A 14205-nucleotide genomic window follows, 5' to 3' on the forward strand; every position below is an offset into this window, starting at 1 on the left:
GAGCTCTGCTGTGTGTCTGTGTGCAGGACTACAGGGTGAACATCTTCCTGCGGCAGCAGTGGAACGACCCCCGGCTGGCCTACAACGAGTACCCCGACGACTCCCTGGACCTGGACCCCTCCATGCTGGACTCCATCTGGAAGCCTGACCTGTTCTTTGCTAACGAGAAAGGAGCCCATTTCCACGAGATTACCACGGACAACAAGCTGCTGAGGATCTCCCGGAACGGCAACGTCCTCTACAGCATCAGGTGAGGAGACTCCACCAAGGTCGTCCAAGTCTTTGGGCATGCTGTTGGAAAAGGGAAATTTAGGGGTTTTTAAGGTGTGAGATCATTCAATTAGCAGTGATGAAGCAATGTGGTGGGAAAGTATTGCATTTGCAGGGTGCTTAGATGAAGGAAGGACTGATAAACTTGATCTATGTTCTTAGAAGGCTAATTTATTACTTTATGATACTATAGTATATTAAAGAACACTATACTATACTAAAGAATACAGAAAAGGTACTTATAGCAGGCTAAAAAGATAATAATGAAAACTCGTGACTCTCTCTAGAGTCTCGACACAGCTTGGCACTGACTGGCTAATAAGTCAAAATAACTCACAGCAGAAACCAATAAAACAATCACCTGTGGATAAACAATTTCTAAGCACATTTTAAAGGTGTAAAACACAGGAGAAGTAAATGAGATAATTATTGGGGTTTTTTTTCTCTGAGGCTTTTCAGCTTCTCAGGAGAAAAATCCAGGGTGAAGGGATTTTTCAGAAAATGTGAATGTGACAGGAAGGGACCTATGCTAAAGCATATTGAGACAGAGGCTTGGTCTGGGATGGAATTTAATTCATCTTCACCTCTTTCAGTTCAAGGACTTCTGCTTGTAGATTCCTTAACATCCCTCATGTAAAATTACTTCAGAAATCTTATGCTTGTACAAGCCTAAAACCAGCTGTGCTGTGTGAAAACAGTAGAAGCTCATGAACACTCTGTTTTCCAAACTGCAGCATTTCCTGACCCAAAAAAATAAGTCAGGAAAAATGCTAAGTAGAGCCCCATGGCTTTGTCTCAGCTTAGCTGTTCCCAGATATCCTTTTATTGCTAGATCCAAGAGTTCACCAGCAAAATTGAACTAATTACACTGAATTTCCCAGAGGAAATCAACCTTAGCCCCCACCTTCACTTCCAACCCCATTCACACTTTATTTTAAACCAATGAAATTAAGATCAAACTCCACTGGCTTAGACTGGGAAAGTTTAACTCTATATTGAAGATCTTTTACCTCATGTATAATGTAAATTTGCCTGTGGAACACACACCCCATCCCACACTGCAGCTCCCAGGGGCAGCAATGGGAAGGAAAAGCAGTGTGGAGCTGTAAAATGGGAAATGAACAGCTTAATGCTGCAAAGTGGATGGCCTCCATCAAACACCAAGGTGCTTCCACCCCAAAGACCTGATGGCCAAAACAAGAAGAGAATTGCCACGTGTGTTGGCTGAATGGGGAAACCTCACAGTTCTTTGTTTTAAAAACCAGGCAGGGAGCAAAACTAACAGCAGCAGCTTGGCAGTGAGCATGGCACAGAGCCCTGTTCCAGGGGTCTGCAGGGGCAGAAGGGCACAGGGTGCCCAGCCCTGGGGTTGCTCTGCCAAGCAGAGCAATGACTCAGCAGGGAGCATGGGAAAATCACCATTTTCAAGGCAAAAATGTGAAAATATTTCAGTTCTTGTTTAAAAAGAACAACTTTCCTATCTCACTCATCTCTGAATGAAAATATAGGTTTCTTTATAAGTACATTTTCCTGTGAAAATTAAAAAGAAAGAAGAGCACACTGTAAATTCAAAGAGTATCCAGAAGGAGAAATAGTCTTTCCCTTCAAAATAAAAAATCTCTACAGTGTGCTCTGCCATTTTCTAACTGGTTCTTTGCTACTGCTAGCAATAATCAAACTCCAGGCAAGGCGTTTACAAGAAGGTGGACATTGTCACATCTTCTGTCCCAACATGCCTCCAAACTCAAGCTGAGAATTTCTAACAACATAAGATTTTAAAGTATCTTTCCCTCCTGATAAGTTTCTTGTAGGTCTGCTGATAGAAAAATTTAATTTCTCTCCCCTGGGTAATTCTGCTATTTCTAGATCAAGGCAAAAAGCTGAAAACCCTAAACACTTCAGGAAACAGCATTTGCAACATTATCAAACCAAATAACTCAAGTCTAACTATCTGGAGCAAATCATTTAGTATCAGCTTGTTGAACCAACCAAACATTTTAAGCATAGATCATGGTTCAGAGCAGCACAGCAATATAACACAGAAAATGCAGCCTGCACCTAGTGGAAAATGGAGACAGAAATAGAGGTCTCAGGGGCTCTGCAGAAATTCAGAAGGCACAGGAGTTCATATTGGCTTAGCACAAGGCATTTTCCCTGCAGAAAATTCCACTGAAGTATTTCTTTCCCCACACACAAACATATGATCTTGATCACACTTCTTTGTGGTGGTTTTTTATCACACAAATGTTCTGTTCAGAGATTTATGAGCAGTGCCAGTCTCTAGAAATGCCTCTGGGGGTTCCAGAGAGCGGGCTTGGACTTTCTGCTGACCCAGCCTGCTGTGAACCTGAGGCAGGACAGGAAAAGCAGCAGAATGGTTTCTGAGGGAGCTCACACAGGCTCAAACAGCACTGCGATGGAACGAGCAGCAGGCTCTGCTGGGAATGCTGTCACAGACCCACATGTTCAGCATTTCTGGCGCTTTCCAGCTCCAGAGTGAGAGCACAGGCAGGAAGAGGTGATGATCAGTCATTCCCCCAGCTCAGCCCCCAGCAGTGCCCACTGTTTGCCATTCCTGTGCTCTCTTCTCTCCTCAGGATCACGCTGACTCTGGCCTGCCCCATGGACCTGAAGAACTTCCCCATGGACGTCCAGACGTGCATCATGCAGCTGGAAAGCTGTGAGTCCTGTGCACATTTCAGAGAGGAGAAAACCTGTTTTCCCTGCTGCTCTCCCCTGCCATCTCCTTTCCCAGCTGCAGCCATCCCCAGCCCAGCCTTTGCTGGAGGCTTGCTCGAGAACCTCTTGCTTAGGATTTTCCATTCATTTAGCCCATGTGACATTTGCTAGAGAAGCCAAACCTCAAAAGATCCCATGTGAGGAGCCCTGGGTTGCTCATTTTACATTGGCCTTTCACTTTCCAGGAGAGGTGAAAGTGCTTTCAGCTGCAAGTGGGATTTTTTTCTCTGCATGAACATCTGCCACTTGTACATGTTGCTTATCCCAAAGGAGGGAAAGATGATAAGCTTCCAGAGAAAGCAGTCAAGCTGGAAACAGTAGAAAACAGTTCAGCAAGCCAAATTCAAGGAAAAAAAAGTTATTTATTGCAGAAAATCCATTGCAGCTCCAGTGGAGGTGGTTGCCCTTGCCTTACCAAAAGAACAAGCAGTTTTGCCTCAACCCAAATCCCATTCATGACAGCACTGTCAGGAAGGCCAGGATGCACCCCTGCCTCCAAGCTCTCTCCTGCAACACTGTCCCTTTCCAGATCAGTATTTGCTGTGATTCATGTGGCTTTTGTCCCTTCCTCTCAACAGTTGGCTACACAATGAATGATCTCATATTTGAGTGGCAAGAAAAAGGAGCAGTGCAAGTTGCTGACGGGCTGACATTGCCTCAGTTTATCCTCAAAGAAGAAAAAGACTTGAGATACTGCACCAAGCACTACAACACAGGTCAGTGCTGTTAACCCTTAACTGAGGGGTTCAGTAGAGAGGAATTCAGGGCTGTGCATTTGCCAGAATCTCTTGCTCTGTCTGATGACAGACTGGCCTCGTCCCACACTTCCAGAGATAACAGGCATGTGGAAACTATATATATAGCAAATGAAAAGCTAATGGACATAAATGTGCAAAACCCTCCTGTCCCCGGTAACATCTGCATCAATTCAATGGTGTTTGGCTGTGATCTTCTCTCCTAGAACCTTCTTTTGTCTTTGAAATTTAAGTGACAAAGGACATACTGCCAAAAGGGTTTTCTTTGCTGTGTTAATGTTTGCAGAATCCTGGAATGGTTTGGGTTGGAAGGGACCTTAAAGACCATATTGCTCCAACCCCCTGCCATGGGTAGGGACAGTTTTCACTATCCCAGGTTGCTCCAAGCCCTGTTCAGCCTGGCCTTGAACACTTCCAGGGATCCAGGGGCAGCCACAGCTGCTCTGGGCAACCTGTGCCAGGGCCTCCCCACCCTCACAAGGAATATTTTTTTCCTAATATCTAATATAAACCTTCTCTCTTTCAGTTTGAAGGCATTTCCCTTTGTCCTATCACTACATGCCCTGGGCAACAGCTGCTCATTTCCCCTCATAACAGGACTCTGATTTACACAACACAAGGAAAAGGAAAATCCCCAGACACTGGCTGAGAGCAGGAGGCTCACTGTGCCTTACCAATAACCTCCCATGTGTCTCCCATCCTCCTCAGGCAAGTTCACCTGCATAGAAGCTCGTTTCCACCTGGAGAGGCAGATGGGCTATTACTTGATCCAGATGTACATCCCCAGCCTTCTCATTGTCATCCTGTCCTGGATCTCCTTCTGGATCAACATGGATGCTGCACCTGCTCGTGTGGGCCTGGGGATCACCACCGTGCTCACCATGACCACGCAGAGCTCTGGCTCCCGAGCATCACTGCCCAAGGTGGGGAACACCCCTGGACACCAGGGAGGTCGTGCCCCTTTTGGGAACAGCACCTAAGGAAATCCCTGCACAGATCCTCCTGCTGCCTTTGCACAATTCCTGTGTAAGGACAAACAGAGCAAATTCCAGCCCCATCCTGAAAAATTTTTATATTCTCTATGACTAGCAGCAAAACTTCCCCTAAGATTCAGCACTCACCACAACTCCCAGTAACCAGGAGCTGTACTTTACAAATCCCTGCAAAAACCACACGTGGACATGTACTCTACATTTTAGCTTTTTAGTCAGTTGACCATCCTACTTTTATAACAGTACTGAATTTCCCTTTATGAAGGGCTTCTGGCATTGTGGATTACTGTTTTCCTTGCATATAAACAATCACAATCAAGGCCTGAATAAATTAAAAGCTGTGGAATTATTGCTACTTAAGACCCCATGAGGAGTTTCAGTGTCCTGATAAGGCATTGACATTAATGAGCTAGATTCTGGTATCCAAGAACAGATGTCAGCCAGGTAAAACACCAACTAAAAATGCATTTGGGTAAGGAAGCCACCCCATTTCTGTCTCTTTTTCTGACTCCTAGGTGTCCTATGTGAAGGCCATAGACATCTGGATGGCTGTGTGCTTGCTGTTTGTGTTCTCTGCCCTTCTGGAATACGCTGCCGTCAACTTCGTGTCTCGGCAGCACAAAGAGCTGCTCAGGTTCAGAAGGAAGAGGAGGCATCATAAGGTAATACATAAAGCATGAAGGACACAGTGAAATCTGTCCCAGCAGAACGCCATGGTCAGATGAACCAAGCCACTAGCCCCCAGAGAAGTCCCTAGGGTCTGGTCAGATGTTAAGGAGGCTCACACAGCAAAAAGCAGAGCTGCCTCAATGGATTGTGCCTGCTCGAACAGCCTGCTGACCCCAGGAGTCCAGCAAGCTGGGTTTTGCTAGCCAAAAGGGTTGTTCTCAACAGGACAAGTGTCACACAGCAGTGTTCTGGTGTGAGTTGTCCTCCCCAGAAGCTGCAGCCAGGGCTGGGGGAGGCAGGCAGGGCGGTGTGAGGGGTGTCTGTCAGAGAGCAGCACCCACATCACAACAGCCTGCAGCAGCCCCGAGGTAAGTGACACCTCTTTTGTCTCTGCCATCTCCATGTCCAAAAGCATCTGCTTCTTAGACTGACTGCAAATTCTTCCTGGAAGGAAAGCGCTTTATTCTGAGCCTTAGCCTGCTCCATGCTTACCTGCCGTGGCTGATCCCAATCCCAATCTGAGCATGCACGCAGCTCTGACAGCTCCCCAGCCTGGCCTCCAACAGCAAAGGTCTCACCTCACAGATCACGTTAGAAAGAAACATAAAGGTGGCTGTGATCACAAGGCCAAAGGCACCTAAGAATTGTCCCTATATAACTGGTAGAATCAGGAAAGGGCTTAGCAAAATTTCAGCACCAGGCCCAAGAGGCTGCCCTTGAGAGAGCATTAAAAACCAGTACATTTTCTAGGAGACAAAAAACAAAGGCAATTTTGCTGATGCAAATCTTAAGAAAACCTGTAGGTGACTACCAAGGTCTGGCGTAAATATTCCTCATAGGTATTTGTCTACTTTCCATGATCCATCCCATCCAGAAACCTTCTCCCATTCCATTGTTTCACTGTCCCAGCCACTAAAAGTCTTTCCCCTGTCCTGCAGCAGTTCACAGTGCATGCTTGCAGAACTGCTACCATTCCAGGAGGAAGTGGAGGCTGAGGGGCAGGAATCCCTGTATTTTTCTAGATTTATCTGCAAAACAGGAGATAACTGTTCATTTTTGCTCAACCCAGTCAGGACCAGGGATTAAAAGTGTTGGACAAATGCAAGGGAAAAGAAGTAACAGATGAGACCCTCAGCACCCACTGATTTTGTTTGACCAGAACAGGGCTCTGCCTCCCAACATCAACAAAGCTTTGGTTCAGAAGATGCAGCTGAACAGAGGCAGAGCTAAACCCACCCACATGGGTGCCTCCATGGTGGATTTATCTCTTCATCTGGATTCAAGCATCCCGTCTGTGGATCTGTGCTGTTGTATGCAGATCAGTCTGTTGATAAAACAGTAAGAAGGAAAAGAAAGCCACTAATACACAGACCAGTTTAAGAGATATTTGCCAGAGCTGTTCCACTGAACACAAGGCTGTGAGCACAGTCCCTGCTCAACCTCACAGCCATTTAATTGGAGCAAAGCATAAACAAAAACACTTGCAAAAGCTAAGTGAACAAGGTTTGCAGGCTCATCAGAAAACTAAGCTGACTGCTAATATGTAAATGGGCTAATGCAGCTGCCAAAGGCACTAATTGCTCTGTCCTGATGTCCTGACTTGTCTGGGTAGCTCTGACTGGTTTAGGCATGACACACCAGGCTAAAAAAAAGTGACATGTTGCAGTGGTATGGACCAGTCTGGTTAACATGACACCATCATTGGACCCACATGGAGTGTATTTGGAATATATTTCTGTGGAGTGTATTTCCCAGTGTGGTTGGTGATCTTTGCCTTTCTCCTTTGACATGGCACCTTGAAAAAGGCACTGTTGTCTTCTCTAACCCTGCTACACCACTCACCAAAACAAAGCCACAGTGGCCAAAACAATGTCACAGCCAGTGGCCCCTCAGCAATGAAAAGATAAAAAAATTCAGTAAATTAAGGATTGAGTGGTTTAGGCTAAGCCAGACACAGGCCAGTGTTTGTTTGTGCAATGGGAAAAGAGCAGAGGCAGTTTTACCTGAACCCCTGCATTACAGACATGATGAGAAGGTCCATAAGCTCTGAGTATTGCAGAAAGCCAGATCTTTATTTTATTTGGGTAGTTTTGTTTTGCTCAGATATGGCAGTGTCCTCTGTGTCCTGCTCCTCATCCCATGTAGCTGCCCATGGGATGCAGGGCAGAAAAGACACTCTTCAAAGGACAGGGGAAGGGGCAGCAGGGCACAGGGGGCAGGCAGCTACAAGGGAGGGAGCTGCTAGGTCAGTGTTGGGGGTCACAGCATGGATCAGCCTCTGCTAATGAGTAATTAGTGCCGCTGCTCTACAATTTGCCTTGGTGACCTGAAGTCAAGAGACTTCAGATTCTGACTGCCTCTGCAAATCACTGCTTGAATTACTTGGACCAAACTTAGTTTTCTCTGTCATTACATCCCTGTGTTCAATAAAATAAGGCTTAATCATTCTGGGGTTCCAGCAAAGCTTTCACAGAAAAACCCCAAACAACAACACTGTTTGCCTTTAGATTAGCACACAAATTATATTTTTCTCAATAATTGGCATTACCACAAGCAGCCATGTCTTACCACTGGCCCACAGAAGGACACTTCAGTTCCTCGCCTAAAAGCTGGCTCCTGGGGATGGCTGTGGGTGCCGTGGGCAGGCGAGTGAGGGCTGGTTGCACGCTGCCTGCAGAGCTCTTTTCCTGGACAGCTCCTGGCTCCTGCACATCCATGTAACTCTGTAGGAAGCAGCTGCAGCTTTGGCTACGTGAGTTACATGGAGCCCACTCCTTCTGGGCAAGCTGAAACTGCACAGGCAAAGCAAAGAAGGTGCTGATAGGAGGTGGGGGGGATAGGGAGAGGCAGAAGCAAAACAGGGGATGCAATTGGAAAAATGAAAGCAGTGCCACAAACCCTTCAATAGGTCAAAGACCTGGACGGGGTGGAAGTCAGTCCTGTTCTCCACAGGGTGCCTGGATCCCCTGATTTGCATCTGTGCACCACACAGCTGGCACCCCTCTATAAGGCTGATCTCCCAAGAGCAGGGGGTTTGCCCAAGGGTGCCAAGGAGGGGGCATGGTGGGAGCACCTTTCCCGTGCAGAGCAGGACGCTGTCAGCGGAGAGCCTTATAGCGAGGGTGCACTGTCTATATCTCATTTTAAGTAGAGTCCCATGCTCAATCTGTTCCAGGAGGACGAAACTGGTGAAGGCAGGTTCAACTTCACCGCCTACGGGATGGGGCCAGCCTGTCTACAAGCCAAGGATGGCATCTCTGTCAAGGGAGCCAACAACAACAACACGGCCAACCCGGTGCCGCCGCCGTCCCGCTCCCCCGAGGAGATGAGGAAGCTCTTCATCCAGAGAGCCAAGAAGATCGACAAGATCTCCCGCATCGGCTTCCCCATGGCCTTCCTCATCTTCAACATCTTCTACTGGATCATCTACAAGATAGTCCGCAGAGAGGACGTGCACAACCAGTGAGGGGAGGGGAGCAGGCGGGAGGGAGCGAGCAGTCCTTTATATATGTGCAATAGCAATGCAGCAATGCATGAATTTAAGAATGCGGCAATATCTACTAAAAAAAAAAACACAAAAAAAAAGGGGAGGGGGGCTGGGAGGGACTTTTAATCATGTGAACTGAGGGTATCTGGCGCAGGGAGGAGAAAAGAAGTTCTCGATCTGGGGAGTGCAGGGTGGGAGTTAGTTTTACAGCATAGGAAGATGTGGATTGCTCCAGCAGTCCAAGCAGTGTAATATAGTAATATATATTCATGCTTAATTATAATGCAAAAAGAAAACAAAAGAAAAAAAAAGACCAACAAAAAAATTTCCTTTTTTAGCCTATTAACAGCTTAGATTCTCAAGTCACTGGAATGATTCATGATTCCATGTGCAGAAACTACTGCAATTATGCTTTATCTGACTTTTGCTATAGAAAGGCCATTCCAGTCAAGCACGTGGGGGAAAAAACCTAACAAAAGGGGAAAAACACCTCAAGAAAATCATTCTCTAGGTTTTGCACTTTGAAAACTGGATAGATGGGGAAACTTAAGAAAGAGGCTGTGGATTGCTGTTTATTTTATATATTTACTTTTTTTAGTCACGGGTTTGCCGATCAAACACTTTGTGACTTTTGCATAGAGGAAAGCAAATACATTATCTCTGTCATCCCCACCAGAGAGCATCCAAAGGAAACCCGAGAAGGACATCAGGGCCTTCATCAGAAATCACAGGTACCTTCTGTCCTTTTAAACAACCTGGCAGGATTCAAGTCCCAGAAGGCAGAAATATTATTCAGAACACTAGAAACGATGAAGGATTTTTAAAATAGTTCTTTTTTGTTTGTTCTTTTTTTTTTCCAAACCCCTTTCCGCCATGTTTGTTTACAATGGGGGATGGAAGCAATTGTATTTAAAATATAGAGAAAACAGGCATCTTGATGCCTTGTTTTGACAGGACCGGGCGTGTGGCAATACTGTCAGTAAGGGGGGTGGGGGGCAGGTGTGTATAGAGAGAGCAGCTTTTATTTTCTGACATTTCATAGCAGTTATATTAATAGTGAAGCTGGGCCAATGGACCCAAAATTCTATTTTTGTATCTATTTTGGTGCTGCGTTTACCTTGAACACGGATGGGAAGATGGAGCAGGCTGCTTTGCCCCTCTCTGCTGCCTGGCAGAGAGATGGGGGAGGCTGGCACAGCTTGGTGGGGATGGGGACAGGGGGGAGGGAGGTGGGAAGGGGTGAGCAAAGGGGTTTCTCTTTGCCCAAGAGGTAGCACAGGTTGGCATTGGTGTTTGGGGTGGGGAGAAATGTGCCAAGCACCTCTAGGGTGTTACTTGAAAGCCTGGCTAGGGGCCTGTGGGCAAGCCAAGGGCTTGATGTCCCACTTGTCCCTCTGGGCCCCTGGGTGTGAGCTGGCTGCAGCACCCATGGGGACTCCGTTGTGTTTGTTTGCACTTTAGGGAGAGAGGTGAAAGAGAGCACCAAGGAAGAGACAATCAGTCTGCACTGAAGCACTTGGGGTCAGGTCTGGGTTAGGCTCCAAAGAACGCAGAGAGAAAAGTGACACCCACAGGGTGCATCCACCCTCCTCCCTCTCCTGCCCAGGATGGGAGCAGAGCTGAGCTGGGCTGTGGATCTGCTGCTTGCTGGGAGCACACAGCTCCCTCCTGCAGAGGCTGCAGGAGCTCACAGCAAAGTGCCCTGGGGCACTGCCAGGTCCAGCCCGGCCAGGTCAGCAGCACCCAGGCCTGGGATGGGAGGCTGAAGTCATGCTTAGCCATGGGTGTCCCAACCAGCACAGAAAGGATAAGGTGAGAGGACAAGGGAGCCTGGGACCTGCAGCTGTCCTGCACAGGGATGATGCCAGGAGAATAACACCAGAGAAAACACCAGGGCTTGCAGGGGCTGGGTAGAGGGACATCCATCTCCACGGCTGCCATTCAGCACCTTTCACCAGCACTAAAAACACTTTAGTTTAAGAGGAAAAAAAATTTTTAAAAAGAAAAAAAAAAAAAAAAAGGAAAGAAAGAAACAAAGGACAAAAATAGCAAGAGGAAAAAAAAGAAGAAAAAAATATAAAAACCACAGCTGTCACTGTGTGGACAAGGGCAAATGTTTTGGCAAAGGCCACCCAGTTTTCTGAGTCCCTTTGTACTGCTGAGGCAGGGACAGGTCACCAGGTCACGCAGTGGGAGCATGAGCCAGCACATCAGCCCTTCCCTCCGCTGGAGCAGCAGAAAACCTGTGGGCTGAGGATCTCTCCCTCCCCTGGCAGACGGTGCTTTCCCAGGCAGGGAGATCTCAAGCAGAGGCGTTATTTGATGCTGGGGCAACGTCCCGAGCCTTGGCTGGAGCCCAAGTCTGCTGCTGGCTCTGGGCTTTTTTGCTGAATTATTGAGCTCTCCCCGCGTGCGCAGGGCCGGCTGTGCCAGCTGCGGTTTGCGATTGCTTCAAACGCCGTGTCCTTGTCTGAGATGAAAGGCAAACCCAGGGAATTTCCTTCCCTGCCCGGCAGCACAGCAGAGGCTTGGCAACCCACATACCACAGCTCCTTCCTCGTGCAGGTGAATGACCTCAAATTGCTGTCGTTTGGGTAAAAACGCCCTGTCTCGCTGCCTGGACCTTGCACTTTGGAGTGAGGCAATCAGGCTGTGGCTCACACACCTTCTGTCCCCCCAGGCTACCTGGGCTGGCTCTCCAGGGCACAGCAGGGCTCCTTCCTAAAGGAGCTGCCTGTAGCTGAGCAAATCCCACTCCCCATCTTCCCACCTAGCTGAGCTTTGGTCCTACATCAAACCCAAGCACCGAAGGCAGGAGCAGAGCAAGGAGGAGGAAGGCATTTCCATTTCCATTTCATTCTGCTCCAGCTGTACATCAGAGAATCCCGTGTTCATCCCACACCTCCTGGTGCAGATGCAGTTATGTCACAGCTGCTGCTTCACTAGAGCTCCAGTGCCACTTCCTGGCACAGAATAAGGCATGTAGGGACTGAAAATCATCAGGAAGATGCTGTTTGTTGCCCGTACCACAGCTGCCAGTGGAGCCCATGGAAGTTTAGGGACTGAAATAAGAGTTACACTCTTATCAGCCTGCCTTGGCTTCCAGTTGAGCTTTGCCAAACTCTGGGCACGTTTGATGCTCACCATGAGCAGTGTTGTTTTCTCTTCCTTAAGCTGCCAGTTTCCATCTGGGCCATTTTGCAGCCCCAGGGCTGCCTGCAGGGTGACAGTGAGCAGCACTCACACCCCACCAGGAAACACACGGGAACCTTGGTGAAGGTGTGACAGTGCTGAGATAACTGTCCCAGGGATGTCCTGCCAGAGAGTTTCACCACCCAGACAAGACTTTAGACTGTCCCTGGCAGGTCTGGGTAGTTTTCAAAATCAAACGTTTTCCTCCATCTGTAACAGGTTGTGTTTAGTCTCTGTATTGCAAAAGAACTCGTTTTGATAAGTTATCTCATCTTTAAAGCAGGCTGCTTTAATGGTGCCAGCAATTATGTTCATCAGTAAGAATGCACAGGGTTTGATATTGCAGGGTAACTTCCCAGTATATTGGTGGAATTTAACTCCATAATTGTTATTTTTCCTTAAGAATGAGGCTCAGAAGCAAAATCTCTGAATAAAACAGCAGTTGTCTGGCAGTAAAGAGAGAAAACTGGGTCCTAATTCACTTGGCTTCTTTGGAAAAAGAAAGCTTTATCCCAAATATTATTTCCAGATGTTGCTGGAAACATATTGCTTTTTGAGCAGGAATTCTTTTTCCTTACGCATAAATATAATTGTCCAGAGTAAAATTGTCCAGCTTAATATATTTTGATCAGGTACAGGAGTTCCTCCCACTTTAATACTTGATCCATCTGGGATTTCAGCGCCATGGAAGCCAGAGAGGTGCTGAAGAGGCTCCAGGACAGAGCAGTGAGCACGTGGGCTGCTGCAATCTGCAGAGCTCAGCCTTGGCCTTGGCCAAGCACCAGCTGCCTGGGAACACTCAGGTCATTCCCTCCATGGCTCTGGTGGTGCCCTAATTCTCCTGTCCTAGAAGACTTTGCTTGTCAGGCCTGGGGGACTTGGCTTCTAAAACTATCAAACAGTTTCAAATGCTGAATAATCTCATATTCTCCAAACAGGAACATTTTTTGGTTTTGTTTTCCTCAGACTTTTCTGGAAGCTTTTTCTTATTCTTCTGAAGATCTTTCATTTTACAAAGCAAAGATAATTCAAATTACACTGTTGGCTTCCCTTTATCTTGACTATGATTTAAAGACTTCATTTCCCAGTGCTGGTAGGGAAAAAAAAACCTTAGAAGCATTTACAATGTATATTTATGAAAAGAAAGGAACATATGAAAGGAGAAAAGGCTGTTTTCAGTGGTGCCATATATTTCAAAGGTTGTATACAATCATATTTTTGTACTGTACTACCATTACTTAATAAAACATAGTTCTTAACCCTGTGCCAAAGACAGACAATCTCTTTCAATACCCTATTCCTTGCTCCAAAACCTTGATACTGGCAGCAGTGCACAGCACAATGTGGATCCCAGTACCTCAAACCCCAATCCTGCTCCAGCACCCCACAGAGTTCAGCTCAGCAAAGGAATTATCTGATCCATTCCCAGCTTGGAAGCACCCACACATTCCTGTCTTCTTCTCAAAAGGAGGTGGATGGAAGGGGCATCTTGTGCTGCTCCTGCACCAATGGTTTTCCATTATTTGCTTGGAGTGTACTAGTTAAGTAGAAAATTGAGATACTTGATTGTTCTTCAGGGTGCTAGGATGAGCACCAAAGCAGAAGCTAATAGTCATTAATTTTAGCATCTTCAATTACTTCAGGTTCTTTAAGTCTTCCTATTCCCTTCTTCCTTTCTCCTTTACAATTATTTCTTAAGGGCAGTTGCACATCTCTTGCTCAAATGAACCTGCACGAGCCTCTCACTTTATTCGAGTCTAATGCACTTTTCTGTGTTCATCTCCCTTTTCTTCATTCCTGTGGGGCTCAGTTCCTCAGCACTGCAGACTTTGAAGGGCCTGAGATTGGTGTCTTGGCAAAATATGGCACTAAAACCATTCCATGGTGACAGCTCCCAGGGAAGAGCTCTCATGGCCAGCCATGCATGGAGATGACTCCTGGGGAATGCCAAGGTGGCCACTGAGAGCTTTCTTGACTGTGCTCCGTGTCAGAAAGCAGGGTCAGTGAGAGGGAATTCAGTCTCTGGCTGTTATTCCTGTACAGCTCCTTGTTTTACACTGATCCAGCTATACAGGAACTGCTTATAGGAAATCAGCTCCTT

At 46.9% G+C, this 14205-nt stretch overlaps 1 protein-coding gene across 4 annotated transcripts in view; it reads left to right on the forward strand.

Annotated features, from left to right (window-relative positions):
- The window catches only part of GLRA1 (glycine receptor alpha 1), a 41865-nt gene extending 28744 nt beyond the window's left edge, over nucleotides 1–13121 (forward strand). The window contains exons 4-10 of one of the 4 annotated variants that reach the window (XM_064387922.1): nucleotides 27–250; nucleotides 2868–2950; nucleotides 3588–3725; nucleotides 4473–4687; nucleotides 5272–5418; nucleotides 8577–8887; nucleotides 9511–13121. In XM_064387922.1, the coding sequence (XP_064243992.1) occupies nucleotides 27–250; nucleotides 2868–2950; nucleotides 3588–3725; nucleotides 4473–4687; nucleotides 5272–5418; nucleotides 8577–8887; nucleotides 9511–9736 (1344 nt within the window). In that variant the 3' untranslated portion in view covers nucleotides 9737–13121. Of the gene's footprint in view, nucleotides 1–26; nucleotides 251–2867; nucleotides 2951–3587; nucleotides 3726–4472; nucleotides 4688–5271; nucleotides 5419–8576 lie in introns of all 4 variants that reach the window. The other 3 variants (XM_064387923.1, XM_064387924.1, XM_064387925.1) reach the window with 3 other exon arrangements.
- The last annotated feature ends 1084 nt before the right edge of the window (nucleotides 13122–14205 follow it).

This window comes from Passer domesticus, chromosome 13, assembly GCF_036417665.1.
Source record: "Passer domesticus isolate bPasDom1 chromosome 13, bPasDom1.hap1, whole genome shotgun sequence".
In the NCBI taxonomy this organism is placed as follows: Eukaryota; Metazoa; Chordata; class Aves; order Passeriformes; family Passeridae; genus Passer; species Passer domesticus.